This window comes from Pyricularia pennisetigena, chromosome 2, assembly GCF_004337985.1.
Source record: "Pyricularia pennisetigena strain Br36 chromosome 2, whole genome shotgun sequence".
Classification (NCBI taxonomy): Eukaryota; Fungi; Ascomycota; class Sordariomycetes; order Magnaporthales; family Pyriculariaceae; genus Pyricularia; species Pyricularia pennisetigena.
The window spans coordinates 6,778,877-6,794,033 of record NC_043741.1 but is presented as its reverse complement, the minus strand read 5'-3'; the positions used below and the strand labels follow the sequence as shown (position 1 = coordinate 6,794,033).

At 49.5% G+C, this 15,157-nt stretch overlaps 2 protein-coding genes across 2 annotated transcripts; both read left to right on the top strand.

Moving 5' to 3' along the window:
- Positions 1-211: 211 nt before the first annotated feature.
- PpBr36_01903 (uncharacterized protein) lies at positions 212-1,264 on the top strand (the record flags this gene model as incomplete). The annotated part of the gene is made up of 1 exon (XM_029889087.1): positions 212-1,264. One exon carries the CDS (start codon positions 212-214, stop codon positions 1,262-1,264), a length of 1,053 nt encoding a protein of 350 aa, XP_029751305.1.
- A 3,540-nt stretch (positions 1,265-4,804) lies between these two features.
- PpBr36_01902 (uncharacterized protein) lies at positions 4,805-7,189 on the top strand (the record flags this gene model as incomplete). Its single annotated transcript, XM_029889086.1, has 1 exon — positions 4,805-7,189. The coding sequence occupies one exon, from the start codon at positions 4,805-4,807 to the stop codon at positions 7,187-7,189; it is 2,385 nt and encodes a 794-aa protein (XP_029751304.1).
- Positions 7,190-15,157: the final 7,968 nt, after the last annotated feature.

Sequence of the window (15,157 nt, the reverse complement as noted above, 5' to 3'; positions counted from 1 at the left end):
TCTGTTGCACTAAAAAACGAAGCCAAAAGACGAAAGCTCCCCTCAATGACTAATGCCAGTGACTTCGGTAAATATAGTCTGCAAAATTATCTATCTTGACCTGGTAATTTCGCCAACGATTCGGATCATCGGTCGATCAAAGCCTGGACGTATATTCACCGCAACCGGGCCGTGATAGAGCATCTGCAGTAGATAACCGCTGCCTGCAGCAATGGGAAGCATTCGGGACGAACCAAGGCGCCCACCGTCTTTGAGGATACATCCACCTTTGGCCAACTCGGCCACACCATGGGCGACGACGTTGAAGGATCTCAACCGGCTCTACAGCTGTCCCCATACAGGCGCAGTGACTACAAGAACCTCTCTTATCCATGGCTTTCCTCACGACCCAGAGGTACACCAGCACGCTCTTTATGATACTGTTGCCGTGTCTGGGGCTCTTCCTAAGGGAACAAGCAATGCGAGCTTCAACTCACTTGGCTACAGTCCTCTGCTCCTGTCAGAGTACCTAAACTTTATTGAAATCATCTCTTTGCAGCAAAAGGAGCTCTCCGCGAACGGTGAACCAGGGTCTAGGAGCAAAACCTTTATCATATCTGTGACCGGGACACCACAAGAAATCGTCGAGTGTTACCACATGGTCTCTGCAACACAAGCCCAGGTTGACATCCCTTTGGCCCTCGAGTTGAACCTTTCTTGCCCAAACATCCCGGGAAAGCCACCACCAGCATATGACGGGCCTTCGCTCCTCGAGTACATCACTTGGCTATCCGACCTCGGTCCGACGGGCCCGGTGATAGCCGTGGGCATCAAGACACCTCCGTATACACACTCCACCCAGTATGAGACGCTGATCAGTGCTCTGATTGCCGGATCGCCCACAGGGCTCTGTCCCATCAGCTTCATCACCTCTACCAACACGCTCGGGTCTTGCCTCATGTTGACCTCGCTTGATGCGCAAAAGGGCCAAGGGCAGCAGCTGCAGAAGAAAGTCCTGCCGGGCAACGGGTTGGGCGGCATGGCCGGGACACCTCTTCACCCTCTATCGCTTGGCAACGTAGCCACGATACGCCGCCTCCTGGACGAGCAGCCAGACATGTTAGGCCACATACAAATCATTGGCGTCGGCGGAGTGTGCGACTCTGGAGGTTACAGGCGCATGCGGTCTGTTGGCGCCGCGGTGGTCGGTGTGGGAACCGGACTCGGCGTAAAGGGCGTCAAGGTGTTTGAGGACATAGCCAAGGGAGTACATGACAACTGGTGACGGATTGCATTGCATACCTTGCATAACTCTGATTTGAGCGTTCATTGGTGGCTCTTTGTCTGTCATGTCCACACAGCCGGTGTTTCGAACCGTCCTTTTTTTTTCTTCTCTTCAACATGTTCCAAAGTCATCCAGACCTCGCTCCGTCTTACCCTAGTGATGTATTCCCACTCTTGTGTGATATTGGCCATTGGACACTACATACCAAAAACCGGGTCTTCTTTTCTTCCAAGATCGAGATATGCGGCCTGATATCTATGGAAACTAATTAGCCAGCCCATCGTACGTTTCGATGTGATAGGAAGATGACGCCGACATCATTGCCAGCCAATCCCCCAACATGGCCGTATCAATTCTTATCGCTATCCCTGAGGTATGGAAGAATGCTACGGCGCGCCGACCCGGCTTAACGAGACTCGCTTATGAGCGTGGGATGATGTGCATGTGCAACTCGTCAACTCATCTCGTTATTTCAGTATCACAGACCAAACTTTTTGCTCCTTAGCTTACTTAGATCGAGCAGGGCCAGATAAAAAAAAGGTTCTTGAGCCTGGGAGGGTGTGACTGAGATCTTTTCCACCAATCTCTGCCTCCCTCTCTCGGGGGTTTATGTCAGGTTTTTTCTCCTTGTTCTTTTTTTTATTTTTATTTTTTTATTTTTTTTTATTTTACTCTCCGCAACGGTTGCCAGATGCGGACCCGAGCAGAGCCCCTGACGTGATGACATGCGGCTTCTAGAGCTTGACCATGCGGTGCCATGTAGATTGCTACACCAGAGTTCTCCACAGGGTTGCGTTTGCGCATTATTCTCCGACGTGGAATCCCGCTTGACAAGCAAGGCCGAGGGCTTGTTTTCGAGAGTTCTTTTGTGGTTGTTTTATTTTCGTTTATTCTTTGACACATTTAAATCAGACAAAGCAGCTGCCATTTTTCTTTCCTGATTTGATTTTTTATAATGCTGTGGGCTACTGCCTCGGCAAAATACAGCGCTGGCAACAAACAGTCTGGTTGTTTACAAATTAATCTCTGCCTAAATCAGTTATAGTTAATTGCTACTGTCTCTGCCATAGTTATTTATGCACACAAGGCATACACAATATCGTATCCTCTAGATCATTCTTCTGGTACAAGGAGATTTGGGCCCGTCGATCTTCTTACATCGACTCAGGTGGGCAATGCCTGGCTGGACTGTTATTGGAGGAATAATGAAAGATCCGTCAACGGGAAAACTGCTTGAGATGGTTCCAGGTGGTAGAAGTGGGGGACTGGGTATGTCCCCTCTTCCCCCAACTTTTCAGCTCCTCGCAGCAGGGATCATTACCTCTCTCCATCCTTACTGCATGTTTGTTCAAATCAGGTATTGTCCGCGTACTGTACAAGTTCAATTTACAACAATTCAAAAATCCAAGATTGTTGGGTTACTTCAATCGCTGGATTTTTTTCATGTTGGGAATGTGAGCGTATGCAAAAGCATCTTGGGATCTGATTTGCGAGTGGTCTGTCCATATACCGTAGTGCACTGTGCTGTAGCCATGCTAGCAGTAGTTAGCTGCCCTGATGGTCGATCGTATTACTGTGACCATTCTCTTGGATCTGCAAACTGCACTGTCATAGTTGGCGGAGTTTATCACGGCGACACCTAATAACTTCGGCGTGCTATTACCTAGGAGCAAATGGATGGCATTCCAACGGCCGACCAACTGTCTTTTCCCTCCACTAAGAAGTCGAGATTGAGGCTTTCTTAGTAATATCACCTTCGATATGCTCAACATTGTGGAGTAACAATTGTGAGGGGGGCCCCGGGCATCCTGGGATCCTGGACCCCCTGATATTGCTTGAAGCCGTGGGGAAGTCATAACAGGGTTTATTTATGACAGGGTCTTGGACTTGATGTCGTGTTGAATGTGTGTCCTAGAGGCGTTGATCTGCTGCCGGGTCTGCAAAAGTTGTGCTTTGGATGGACTTTTCGAAGGGGGAAAAAAAGAAAAAAAGAAAAAAAAAGTAGCTGGAGTTTTTCCGAAAGACAACAACCACATAAGATCCGAGCGGGCTAAAACCGGGTTACTGGGATCAAGGTAAGTGAGCTTACTCTAATTTTTATTTTTACCTTCACTTGTGTTGCAATTTTGCGTCTCTTCTCCATATCATCTGCGATCAAGCATTCAAACAGACGGCAGGACCACAATCTGAGAGGCATTCTCGGTCACAATCCGAGCCCAGATCTAGCTGGACCGCTCCTGCTTGTATGTATGTATGCATGTGCGGGCTGCGGGTTGCATCTGGCTCAAGAAACCTCGCTACCCAAAGCTGGCTGGTTGGCTCCTGCTCGGAATGATTGAACCCCCTCCCATGCTATCGTCCAGTTGACATGGAGGATTCGAATTCGATAGGAACCAAACAAAACCAAATCCCAGTTCCCAGCCCTTTGGGATTCATTTGAGCGGCCAAGATTGTGTGAACGGCAAAACACATCAATCTCAATCGGCGAAATATTTCGGCTATCCTAGCACAACCAACCACAAACCTCTCTTTCGCTATATCAGGCTTTGTTTTCGCTGGTTTTACAGCGAGACTGACCACCAACTCAAGAACCTACCACCACTCCGCGTGCTTTGTTTCTCTTTTTATCAGCTTTCGGGATAACTTCACGGCATATATGCTTTCCTTGCTATCTACCTGACGTCGCTTCCCTGCAACAACGCCAACAAACACCCGCATTTCTTGCCTATATCCTCCTCTATCTGCAGATCAGGGACTGCGAGCATCGTCTCACCAGAACCCGCCGGTTATTGGGAGTCACAGCATACCCGGAGAAATCAACCTAATGCAGATCCGTCGACTCTAGTCTGGTACCGACGTGATCGAGCCGGAACCGATACCTTATGATCGTTCTGCATACGACTCATTGGCGCTTTCCTCTCCCAAATTCAAGGAACCCCATCCCGGCCGCCTTTCCGTCTCGTCACCCATTTCCTCGTTATTAATTTTTTTTTATAGACTCGTCCCGAAGTAGATATCTCTTCGGGCTCGAATCCCCCGGATCTTCGTTGTTGCATAAAGTCCACCCACAGCCTGCACCACTTCTTTCATCTCACCACAGGGAGCAATAATCTCTTATTTGCAACAACGAATCAAGTGAATATTTTCTGTCGTGGAACATCAAGACTCGTTTAGAGACTTACAAGGAACCTCTTGTCCTTTAGATATCTGGCCTTGTCGCAGCGAGACGAAAGAAAAAAAGTGGACAGCACAGCGACCACACCCCAGGTATCACCACTGGGCAATCAATATACTGCCTGGTCCGGCCGTACCATGCGACTTGCTCCAGTCGAAGATCTCAACCCATACTTTGCTGCTTGATTTTAGCAGTCGCCGAGATTGAGACCGGGGGTCTGGTTGGGGATTGCCAGCCCGAGAGCGCGCGCTGCATATTTAACCAACTCAGATCATCTCCTAAACTGTTGAGGGAGACACCAGCAAGACTTGCAGGTATTCGCGGCTGGTCACAGCGGTGCTGTTTGGCCTCGAGGCACCGTGATGATGGCGGCAGTTCAGCAGGCATTTGTTGTCACGGCGCCTGCAGCTCCTGCGCCCGTTCGGCCGAAGAGCCTGAACGGCACGGCTAATGACCCCAGGATGGATATTGATGACAAGCCCCACCAGTTCACGCTGGAGAACGGCACCATGTTCGGCAGCGGTCTGCAGAGGGGTGATACTCGCATTGTCACCATCGTCTACGGCCCAAGGCAAGAAAAGATCCTCTCCGTCTTTGCAGAGGTGCTAGGGCAGCCCTGCAGGCTAAGTGCCAGTTTCTCTAATGTCACCCTGGCTGATCAAGGTGCCGTCGTGGGCATCCTGGCTTCCGATGCTGCGGTCGACCTTGCGGGGCGGGACCGAAATCACGTCGTCGCCATCAACGCACACTGCGTCGACCTGGGCATGCCTCCAGATCCGTATCTCTCGTCTCAATGCGACTATGAATTTCTTTACACAGACACGCCATTTTCCCGCCGAGACCTTGCCAGGTTCGTCTCATTCACACTAGGTCAGATCAACCACCACGAAACGCTCATGACGAAACCCCGAACGTTTATGATCTCGACAACATTCCCCGACGTACGCGCCGCGCTGCCGAACATCGACATACTTACCGTTGGGGCCGATGCGGTAGAGTTGAGGGTGGATCTGCTCAAAGAGCCTCTAGCTCACGGAGGGCATGCTGCAGTTCCGAGCTTAAGCTACGTTGGCGAGCAGGTAATGCTGCTGCGTCAACGGACCGAGCTTCCTATCATATTCACCACCAGATGTACCAGGGAGAACGGTCGATTCCCAATGGAAAACCCCGACCTTTACTACGAGTACCTATACCGAGCAATACAATGGGGTGTCGAATACATCGACGTAGAGGTGTGGCTGCCAGAGAGAATCAGACGGCGATTGTGGGAAAAACGAGGAAGCAGCCGGATTATGTCTGCGTTTCACGATTTTTCAGGTACTTTCAAATGGCCCTCGTCTGATGCTCAAAACGTTTTTTCCGAATCGCGAAGGTTTGCAGATATTGTCAAAATGCATGCCATCATAAACGACCACAACGAGAACTTCGAGTTGGAATACTTCCGCGTCAAGATGAAGTCAGAACAACCGGGGGCTCCGCCGCTATCCGCCGTCAACATGGGAGAGGTAGGACAGTTCTCAAGAACACTAAACCGGGTATTTACCCCCATAACACACCCGCTTCTGCCCATAATAGCCGCACCAGGGCAGATGAGTGCCGCACAGATCAACGCTGCTCTAGCCATGGTTGGACAACTCCCCAAGAAACACTTTTACGGCATCAGTGGCCCGTCTTCGCGGGGTGCTACGCCCCAGGCACCCTTCTACGAAAAGTGCTTTAATGAGCTGGGACTTCCGCATCACTTTTCTGTTGTCCAACGCCAGGCACGCGGCATTGGTGGTGTTGATACTTGGTGTAATCAAAAGGACTTTGGTGGCGCCTATCTCAACCCGGCAATGTCCCATCACGACCTCATTTCAAAAAGTCAATTCTTCCAGTCTCTCAACAGCGGCTCTGGTCCCATTCTGACCGAAGCAGCACTCCTCATTGGGGTCGTCGACACGATTGTTGTTAGGCCTGGCCCGGCTTCCCCTGCTTCGATACCTTCAACGCCGATACAAAGATCATCTCCCACACTCAATGGAAATGGACAGGGGCTTTACCGACCACCAGCAAGTGGGCTACCGGCTGGCACTGCCCTCGTTTTTGACAACGCTCTGTGGAGAGGTGTTCTCAGCACACTTACACGAGATCTAGCACCATCTGCATACTTTGGCTGTTCTGCTGTTGTCTTAGCAAGCTCATCAGAAGACGCTGCTAGCGTTATTTTTGCCCTGAAGGCTCTGAGGGTCGGAAAAGTATTCACTGTCGGGTTCAAGACACCGCCTGCGCTTGCGGCCGACCTCGAGATTGAGCCTTTTACATCCCTTGAAAGTTTACAACGAGCCCGCTCGCCGAGTATGAATACCACTACCGGCTCTGCGCCCAGCCACAGGATGGACTCAGGTCATCAGCAGCAGCAATTACCGCCATTCGTTGTTGTCAGTGCCCTTAGCGCAGAAAAAGCTAGTATAGTCGGCATGGTTGTCCGCCTCTTCGGGTCGCAGGCTGGAAACTCCCCTGTTCCTACCACCGCCAACGGGACGAGCTGGACTCCGTCTGCGCCACAGCGGAGAGTTTTCTTAGACCTGTCCCAGCCGAGTGTACAGCGGAGAGGGGCGGATCCCACCTTGATCGCCGAGCAGAACGGGTTTGCGGCATACGGACTGGCAGACACGGCTGCTTTTGCAACTGTCGAAACGCTGCGGCTCTTGGTGGGCCAGAATGTGCCATATAGCTTCGTGAGACTGGCTAGCGGAAGGCCTTACTGACTCCGGTTTTATTTACATGGTGTGGCCTAGTGTCTGTTTTCTTGAATTTAGATTTGTTCTCTACCAGTCGAGGCAGACTGTCGCGGGTCACTGACGAGTCTGACTTGGCAGCAACATCTTGCCGCTTATTTTGGGTTTATAGCATGTATTCAGCCATTTCGTCTTACACATATAATTGAGATATTTTTCATTGCATGGACCATCACTCGTGATGCTTATATGTTTAGAGGCAAGAGTACTGAACACTTGAGTGCCGGATTCGTGAAGCTGTAGCTTTAGCACAACATGAGACAGATCGCCAGGGGAAGGGTATATATATGTAAGCCTCAGTTGTGTAAGTCCACCAGACATAGAGACTACTTAGATCTCGAAGCTCCGAGCTGTAGCTTACGTTAGCAGCAAATCAATACACTCATCAGTGTAATTGATTTGGACATAGTGATGAAGGTCGTTACTTTCCTCCCGTCTTTAAATATAGTGGAAGAATAAACAAGAGACCTCGGACTGTTAGGTAATATGAATATACCCCTCACGATACCTCGCAAAAACTCTTCTCTGATTGACATATCGTCATCCGCCTCGAGAGTTTCGGACCAGTTGGAGGACTTGGGGATACATAAGATTATGGGTGGAGATGTACGGGGCATTCAATTAAGAATGAGACTACAGCAGCTACTCAGGAACTTAAAAACCATTCGGGCCTTACTCGGTGCTGCCTTTGGCCGGTAACAAAGCATCCGAGCAGAGACGCATATCATCATACTATACTATGGAGAAATAATAGGTAAAGATTGAATGGTCTTGGTGAACCAACATATCACGAAGCTTCAAAGCCACCCGTTCACCTTGGTACTTTAGGCGCTCAGATACGCGTCCAAAATAAATAGACCTTCCGGGATGTTCTGTCAAGGTAGTATAATGTACGTCACCAGGTCCGGATACAGGTTGACAGCTTGTTAATCTCTGGTAACTGGCTTAACCTTCCTTTATGTTCAATGACGTATGTAGCCTTTCTAATGGAGGACCGACGTGCATTAAAAATAGTTTCACTGTGTTGGCGAGGTTGTATTATATGAGGGAAGATAATCGGTCGATACCTGACGCGATACAAACAGGCCGGCGGTAAGGGCCACTGGAAAAGATGTCTTCTACCAGCCGAGATGCCCTGTTCACCGAGGTCTAGAATATATCCCTTGTGAATAACCTCGGTCTATGTGTTTGGGTCAAAGGCATGTCCTTCGTCGAGCCAAGTGTTCCTAGGTTGTAAGATGGTGCTAGCTGGTCCAAGGGAAGATGAGCATCCCTTGGAGCACAGATCAAAGAAACCATCGCACTCTGGAACCTACAGGCTCGTTTCAAAAGCATACTTCCTTTGCTCCGCTGAACGATAAGAAACTACCTAATCTTTCTCACATCAAATAAACTATAAAAACAACTACAAGCTTACATTTTTATAATCTCACTTGTGGCTCGGGAATCATGCCGTATCGGTAATCCTGGCGAGCAACTCCCTTAATCAGTCAGCTTCCATCATCAACGTCGCCACCCAAAACGTCTCGACGTCATGGGAAATTGAGGAAGCTGTAACCGGGGACGCAGCCTGCAGCCCGAGAGAAAGAGAGAGGAATCTAGACCCCCGATCGGTACCTTTCCGTCTGACTTACGGGGCAGAGATATAGGAGATCCAGCTGAGGGGAGGGGGTTTCGTTAGGTAAACGCCTTGTAAATAATACCCAAAAGAGAGCTAAGGTCGATCAATGTCTTGTTCATGCCTTGGTTTTCCGCTTCCTAGGGCCCCCCGATCCGTTTGTCAGCCCTTGCCATCGAGCGGATATCAGCTTGACAGATACGGTACACGGAGAGATTAAGATGACATGAACTGCCTCGGATGCAAATAGCGCCCATCCAACGCTTCAAAATAAACCCCCCCCCCCCTCGGCTTGTAGATGCGCGCCCCCTCCTCATATATCAGAGACGCGCCACATAGGCTGCCCTACCCGCGACAGGCCTATGGATGTCGCGGAATTTCCGAACGAGACAAACGTCATTCATTGAAGGGGGAAGGATGGGGCCAAGGAAGGAGAAAAAAAAAATAAAGTATCACACGGCCCGATGCTCATGTGGAGCATAGGGCATCTCGCCTAGAACGAAGCGAGCAAAATTGTCCTTTTTTTTGAACAAAAGAGTCATGGGAGTTAAACCGGGCTCGTCCCGCGGTCAAGGAGAAAAGGAAATAATTGCTTCTATGTTTCCGGCCTCCCTGGACCACATTTTGTTTGCTTTTCCAAGCCTGGGCCGTTGAGCATCAGTGGCTTGCCGGCCTGTTGAAGGCTCTGGCGTTCCGTTGCTTTTTTGTTTTTCTTTTGTATTTGTGCACGTACAGATTGTAAGCTGCAGGGGCTCCCGGGGACTAGAAGCATGAATCTTTGAATATCAAAAGTGACTGTTCATGCGCCGTGAAAAAAAAAAAAAAAAAAAAAAGACGCGCGATCAGTAGGTTAGAGTCTAAAGGATCTCAGTCTCGGATTCTATCGGGACGCAAAGAGAGCCGATTACGAGCAGCAAATTACCGGCAGACTATTGACCGAACGGGTTCGACGAGAAATAGGTAATTGGACAGGACCTCCTCCCTCTGCCTCTGGGCCGTGCCACTTTTACCTCCCGAAACATGGCAGAACAGCCAAAGGCCAACGGCAGGATTAGAGACGCTTGTCTCCAGCCCCAGGCTTCTCAGAATAACATCGGCACTCCACTGGGTGCAGGACCCGGGAAGTGCAAAGCGGCTGCCTGCATGACAAGCAATGGTTCGGGAATGCGAGCGTGCAAGCTTGTCACACAGGAGAAATAAAGGGGAGAAAAAAAAAAGTTTCCCGCGCCTGCATCCTGCACGACGGAGGACAGCTCACAACAGATTTATTTTTATTTTTTTTCCTTTTTCAAAATCAATAAAACCAAGATTTCAAGAGCCATGCAGGAAGAGAATGGATGGCCAAATTGCCAAATGAGGTAGCCACATCGTCAGCTAAAAACCCGGAAGCGGATGTACGGGAACGGTGTACGGTGCGGTGCGCCTCACCCGAAGCCGTTCGTTATCTGGCTTGCCCTACCCCAAAGCCGGCACCCTCCTCGCGCTAAGTCGGTTAGACCTGCAGGCGGCCAGAGGCGTTGTAAAGGGCGAAGGAAGCGCCACAAAAGGTAAGGAGCTCGGACAGTAACACAGTCGCACTGCATCGCCCGTTGACAGAGTTCAGAAAGAAAAAAAAACGAAAAAAAAAAAAAAAAAAAGATTTGAAGAAACAAAATAAAATAAAATTAATAATGCAAGTAGGAAATGCCGGTGTGAGCTTTGTGCTCGAACCCCATGCTTGTGAAATCCAAGAAGCAAGGTACAGAGATGGTGAGACGGGTGACAAGGCTGGAAAGGGTTCTCCGCCAGTCAGGGACTGTTTCAGCCTCGGGCTGCTATTTTTAAAAAGCAGGTTGGCATCTTTTCTTTGGCGATCCCAGCATAAAAGAATTATATGGCATAAGCTCTGCAACAGCCGATTATATTTTTTATACCGCAGGCGATGTGGTATTAATGCCGTGTGTTTGGGTATAAACATTCGGAAACAGCGACTTGGCTTCGTTATGCAAACCAGGTTCAATGCCAGGTTTCTAGTCAAAGCTGAACGAAATACGGTAAGCAGAAACATGGCCGCTTCAGTATAATGCAGATACCTGGAACCAAAGCGACGGCATACATGGCTGGCTGAACACATCCTCGACCAAATCTCGCTTTCTGATGATCAGACTTGACCCGGCGAGGACCTAGTGGACGATATATCGATAGATAACGCCATGGAGGTGCGCACCTAGGTAAAGTAAGGACCTCGTAGGTAGGGTAGTCTTTTTGTACCGTTGCAGAATCGGAAAAGAATGGCGGAGATTAGCTTGTTGCAGCAGCAGCGGCAGCAGCACAAACAACAATAGCAGAAACAGCAACCCAGGAAAGAAGTCCGAATACGAAAAGAAAATACTCTCGTTTGCATCAACCGGCTTGTTTGTGGCAATGCAAAGTGGGAGTGGAGTTTGGTTGTTATCCACAACAGCTCACAATCACCTTCCAATTCGAAACAAGCATGCTGGCGGTCTGACACGTGCAATGATAAACGAACCATTCACCGACGTCGAAGGGTCCATGTCCAACGAAGTACCGACAGAGAAGAACGGTTTCGCCAATGAAGCCAACCAAAGAAGAAGAAGAAGAAGAAAAAAAGAAAGAAACAAAGGCGAGGTCAAGTGAACCAACTTGGGGCAGTTTATCGTCAAGATAGCTAGCGAGGGCTGTTATCCTTACACCTAGGCTAGCCTTTTAAGGAAGGCCGGGACATGATGATCCTCGACTACCCTTTGAATACCGGAGAAGCGGGACGGCCGCCAGGAGATTGGACAGAATTCTTCTTTTCCATGTCGGGGGGTGTATTCTGTCGTATGATCTCATCTGCCGAGCAGAGCATCTAACAAGTAACAAGGGTCAAATCAAGAGCCTGGAGAAACAAAAAAGAAAAATAACTCGATTGTTGGCAAGTCAGGCAAACCCCCCCTCGGGCGTTTATAACGGGTTTTGTCAGGGCCATAGTGGTCGTTGGTCTCGGGAGCCCTGCTGTAGGCCTGTTTGGGTTGGAATCAGATTTGAGAGAGATTTGATCTCGAGTTGCTAGCAGCTGGCCCGTCCACTGTCTGTAATGTTTGGTAGGGTAGGTAACCGGTTCATTGAGTTGAGCTAATTGTCTCGAGGTGCCTGCCGATTGATTGGCCCCACGTGTCGAGCATTCCAGAACACAATCAGACGAAATGCTTTAGACTAGCCGCCCAAAGTCTTCGAATAGTATATTTCATTCGATGAAAAAGCACTTGTGCCTGAGGGGAAGGGCATCATGTTCATGCAGTTCACTACAGTTGGACTGGCGTCACTATGGATTTGTTGTACCAAAATATTCAAGAATTTGGGTACATGTAAGGCGAAGTAGTCTAGACTAGGTAGGTACTTCGTTAAACACCTTTGGTGCCGAGGTTGTCTGCACAAGTACCATACGCAGCATTATTTTGGGAGTGGAGTGGAGTTCCGATAATCGCAGTATGTTGGTTTGGTTCGCACTTGAAGGAAATTAAGACTACTAACCTACGTAAATAATGAAAAAGAGGACAGAAAAAAATAAATAAAGAAATAAAGAAAATCACCCCGCACGTGTTGCCCACCCATGGACCAGGCAGGACACGAGCCAACAACCCAACCCCATCCCGAGGTATCCATCCATTCAATTCGCCTCCACTTTCTCACTGAATTTCTTCATCTCCGATTTAGTCTCCTTCACGTAATTATTACCAGACAAGCTAGACGACTTGCATCCACCAGATTCGTCTATCTGTTGCCACCACGCACACAGCTATCAAGTACCACGTGAAATGACGTCCGGACTAGCCATGCATGGCACCACGAAAGATGGGTGTGCCATCCCCAGGAAAGAGTCTCGAAAGTCTCGTGCGAGTCGGGCATACATGCTTGATCAAGACACATTGCCGACGAGAGCAACGGGTGCGGTGCGGCAAAGAGATCAACAACAACCAGCTTCAACCCTGAACCTTGACATCCACTCGCTTCCTCGAACCGAACCAAAATGGAAATGCTTACGAGAACAAGACATCAGCGAGATACCCCGGGCTAAATGCCTCTTCGGCCGTGGAATGCCGGCACTTCAACCTTTTTTTTTTTTTTTTTTTTTTTCTCTCTCCTCCCCCCTTCCCCATTCTCGCACCCTATTTGGGAAAAGTGGCGCTCAGGAGCCGCGCGAATGAGCTTTGGTTTTGACCATCTGGGATCTTGCAGATCATGGATGGCGAGCAGCTCATCAGGACCCACTACCCGAAGCAGAATCCAAGGTACAACCCAATTCTACGTGGGCTATGCTACCTCCTTGAAGGGCAGGCAAACTGAAAATCATCATCACCATGTCGTCGATTGTTAATGAACCTCGAGAATCAGCGTGCCATACCAGTGGGTTCTTTGTTTTCTTGTTTTCCATTTCATCGGGAATAATCAAGAACACGAGGCCGCAAAGCTGGGATGCTCCTTGAACTCATCTGCCATGAGTTGCAAAGACGGAATACTGGATACTACTTCCAGGCCTTGCATAAGCGCAGCGCTGCAAATCATGGCATTTCACTTGCTGCCTCCAGGCGCATCTGGTCTTGCAGGCTCTGCATACAAAAAAAAAAAAAATTGTACTGCAGCATCAGCTGTTCATATTCGCTTGTAACGGCCTGCTACATCCGCATAGGCCCAACTTGGCAGCGAAGACCATGTGCACTCAGCCGCGAGACGGACCGACCCCATCTTTAACAAATGCCACCTCTAGGCGCTTTGTTCCACAGTTTACCCTTTTGGAAGCTTGTCTGCTCAGCAAAACTAGAGCCTGACAAACTGGCCCAGTCCCGACCCTCTGATACGAGTCAATCGTCAAACGTCACAACACCCAGTTGACAGGATTCGCATAGACGTGCCTTACAGCTGTATCCCGTCACGTTTCATTGATGCACCAGTGTGCCAACAGATATCTGCTTGCCTATATACGTCTGCTCGCCTTGAAAACCATCACTAATTCTTATTAGGCATGGGTTGCCACCACATCTGCGGCATCCATCCCCTTGACTATATACATGGCAGTCTAATACAGCTGCTGGCGAGTTAGAAAATTGTCGGGGGGTCTTGTACCGATTATTGGATATTTACCGCACCGCCTGTCTACCAAAGATGACGGTGGCGGACCAAGATGATGCTCTATTTACCCAGCCCTCTCCTGTTCGTTTCCTCTCGTTTAACCAAGGCGTGGGGATACAGTATGCACCCCAGATCAAGCACAATGCCATGAGGTAGGCCCCAAAAGCGGAAGCTCATTGGCAAAAGCCCGGAACAGCCGGAGCCGATGGGTTCTTGGTCTACCAAAGTCGCATCAATTCTCACGTGCCGTGCAGTGTCAGTTTGCGAGGCGAGGCAGATATACGCCTACTATTCACACCGCAACAAGAGTCGATGTTGACACAGACCAGGGTCTCGCAAGCCAGAAGCCCATGGGCAAGGGGGCAGCTGTCAAAAATGCGATGCAGACGCGGTGCACCTCGCAACCAGAAAAAACAAAGATGTTTTACCAAGGAACCTTGCCTTGCACCCCTCCTCAACAAGAGACAGGGCGTGGATGCAGCTATTCTGGGCCGACACTCTATAGATGCGGCAGCTGTGATCTCGGAAGTGCAGAGCATCAAGCATGGGCGTAAAATTACAGTACAGTCTCTGATGAGGGATGGGTGGATGCGGAAGCCAGGGGTCGAAAGGTCCCACATCCTTCCAACAAGAGAGATGCTAGTGGACCGACCTCTTCCAGATGTCGGCGTCAGACGGGCCAGCGGGGCATTACCATCCACTAAACGTGCGGTCTTGGTTTTGGCCCTCCCTCTCACGCAACCGCCAGCACATCGGCTCTGCTTCCCCACATTCTGTGCTGCTTGCACTATTTCTCGAACAAGTGTGATGTGATGTATGGTGTGCCTGTCTGGTCTTTGCCCTTGAGCTTGCCCACCTGCAGTCTTTGCCGGTGATCCCAGTCAAGGTAGTAGACCAGTAAGTTTTTTTTTCTTTTTTCTTTTTTTTCCCTCTCGTTTCTGTAACAGCCCGGTACCCCCGAGGTCCAGTGCACTTGGGCAAGATAAATAACACCGTTGCTACAATACGAGATCCATACCGAGATACCGAGATGCTAATGCGCGATTCTACTGCTTCAGACTCTTTATAAACTTTACTACACCTTGGGCAGCGACATGTTTACTCAAAATAGATTGCTTGCTAAGGCACCGCTGGTAGCGGCATCATATGCCCTTTGTGTGCTTGGCTCCCAGTGGAAGAAGGGCCAGACTTGACCACATTGTGCAAGA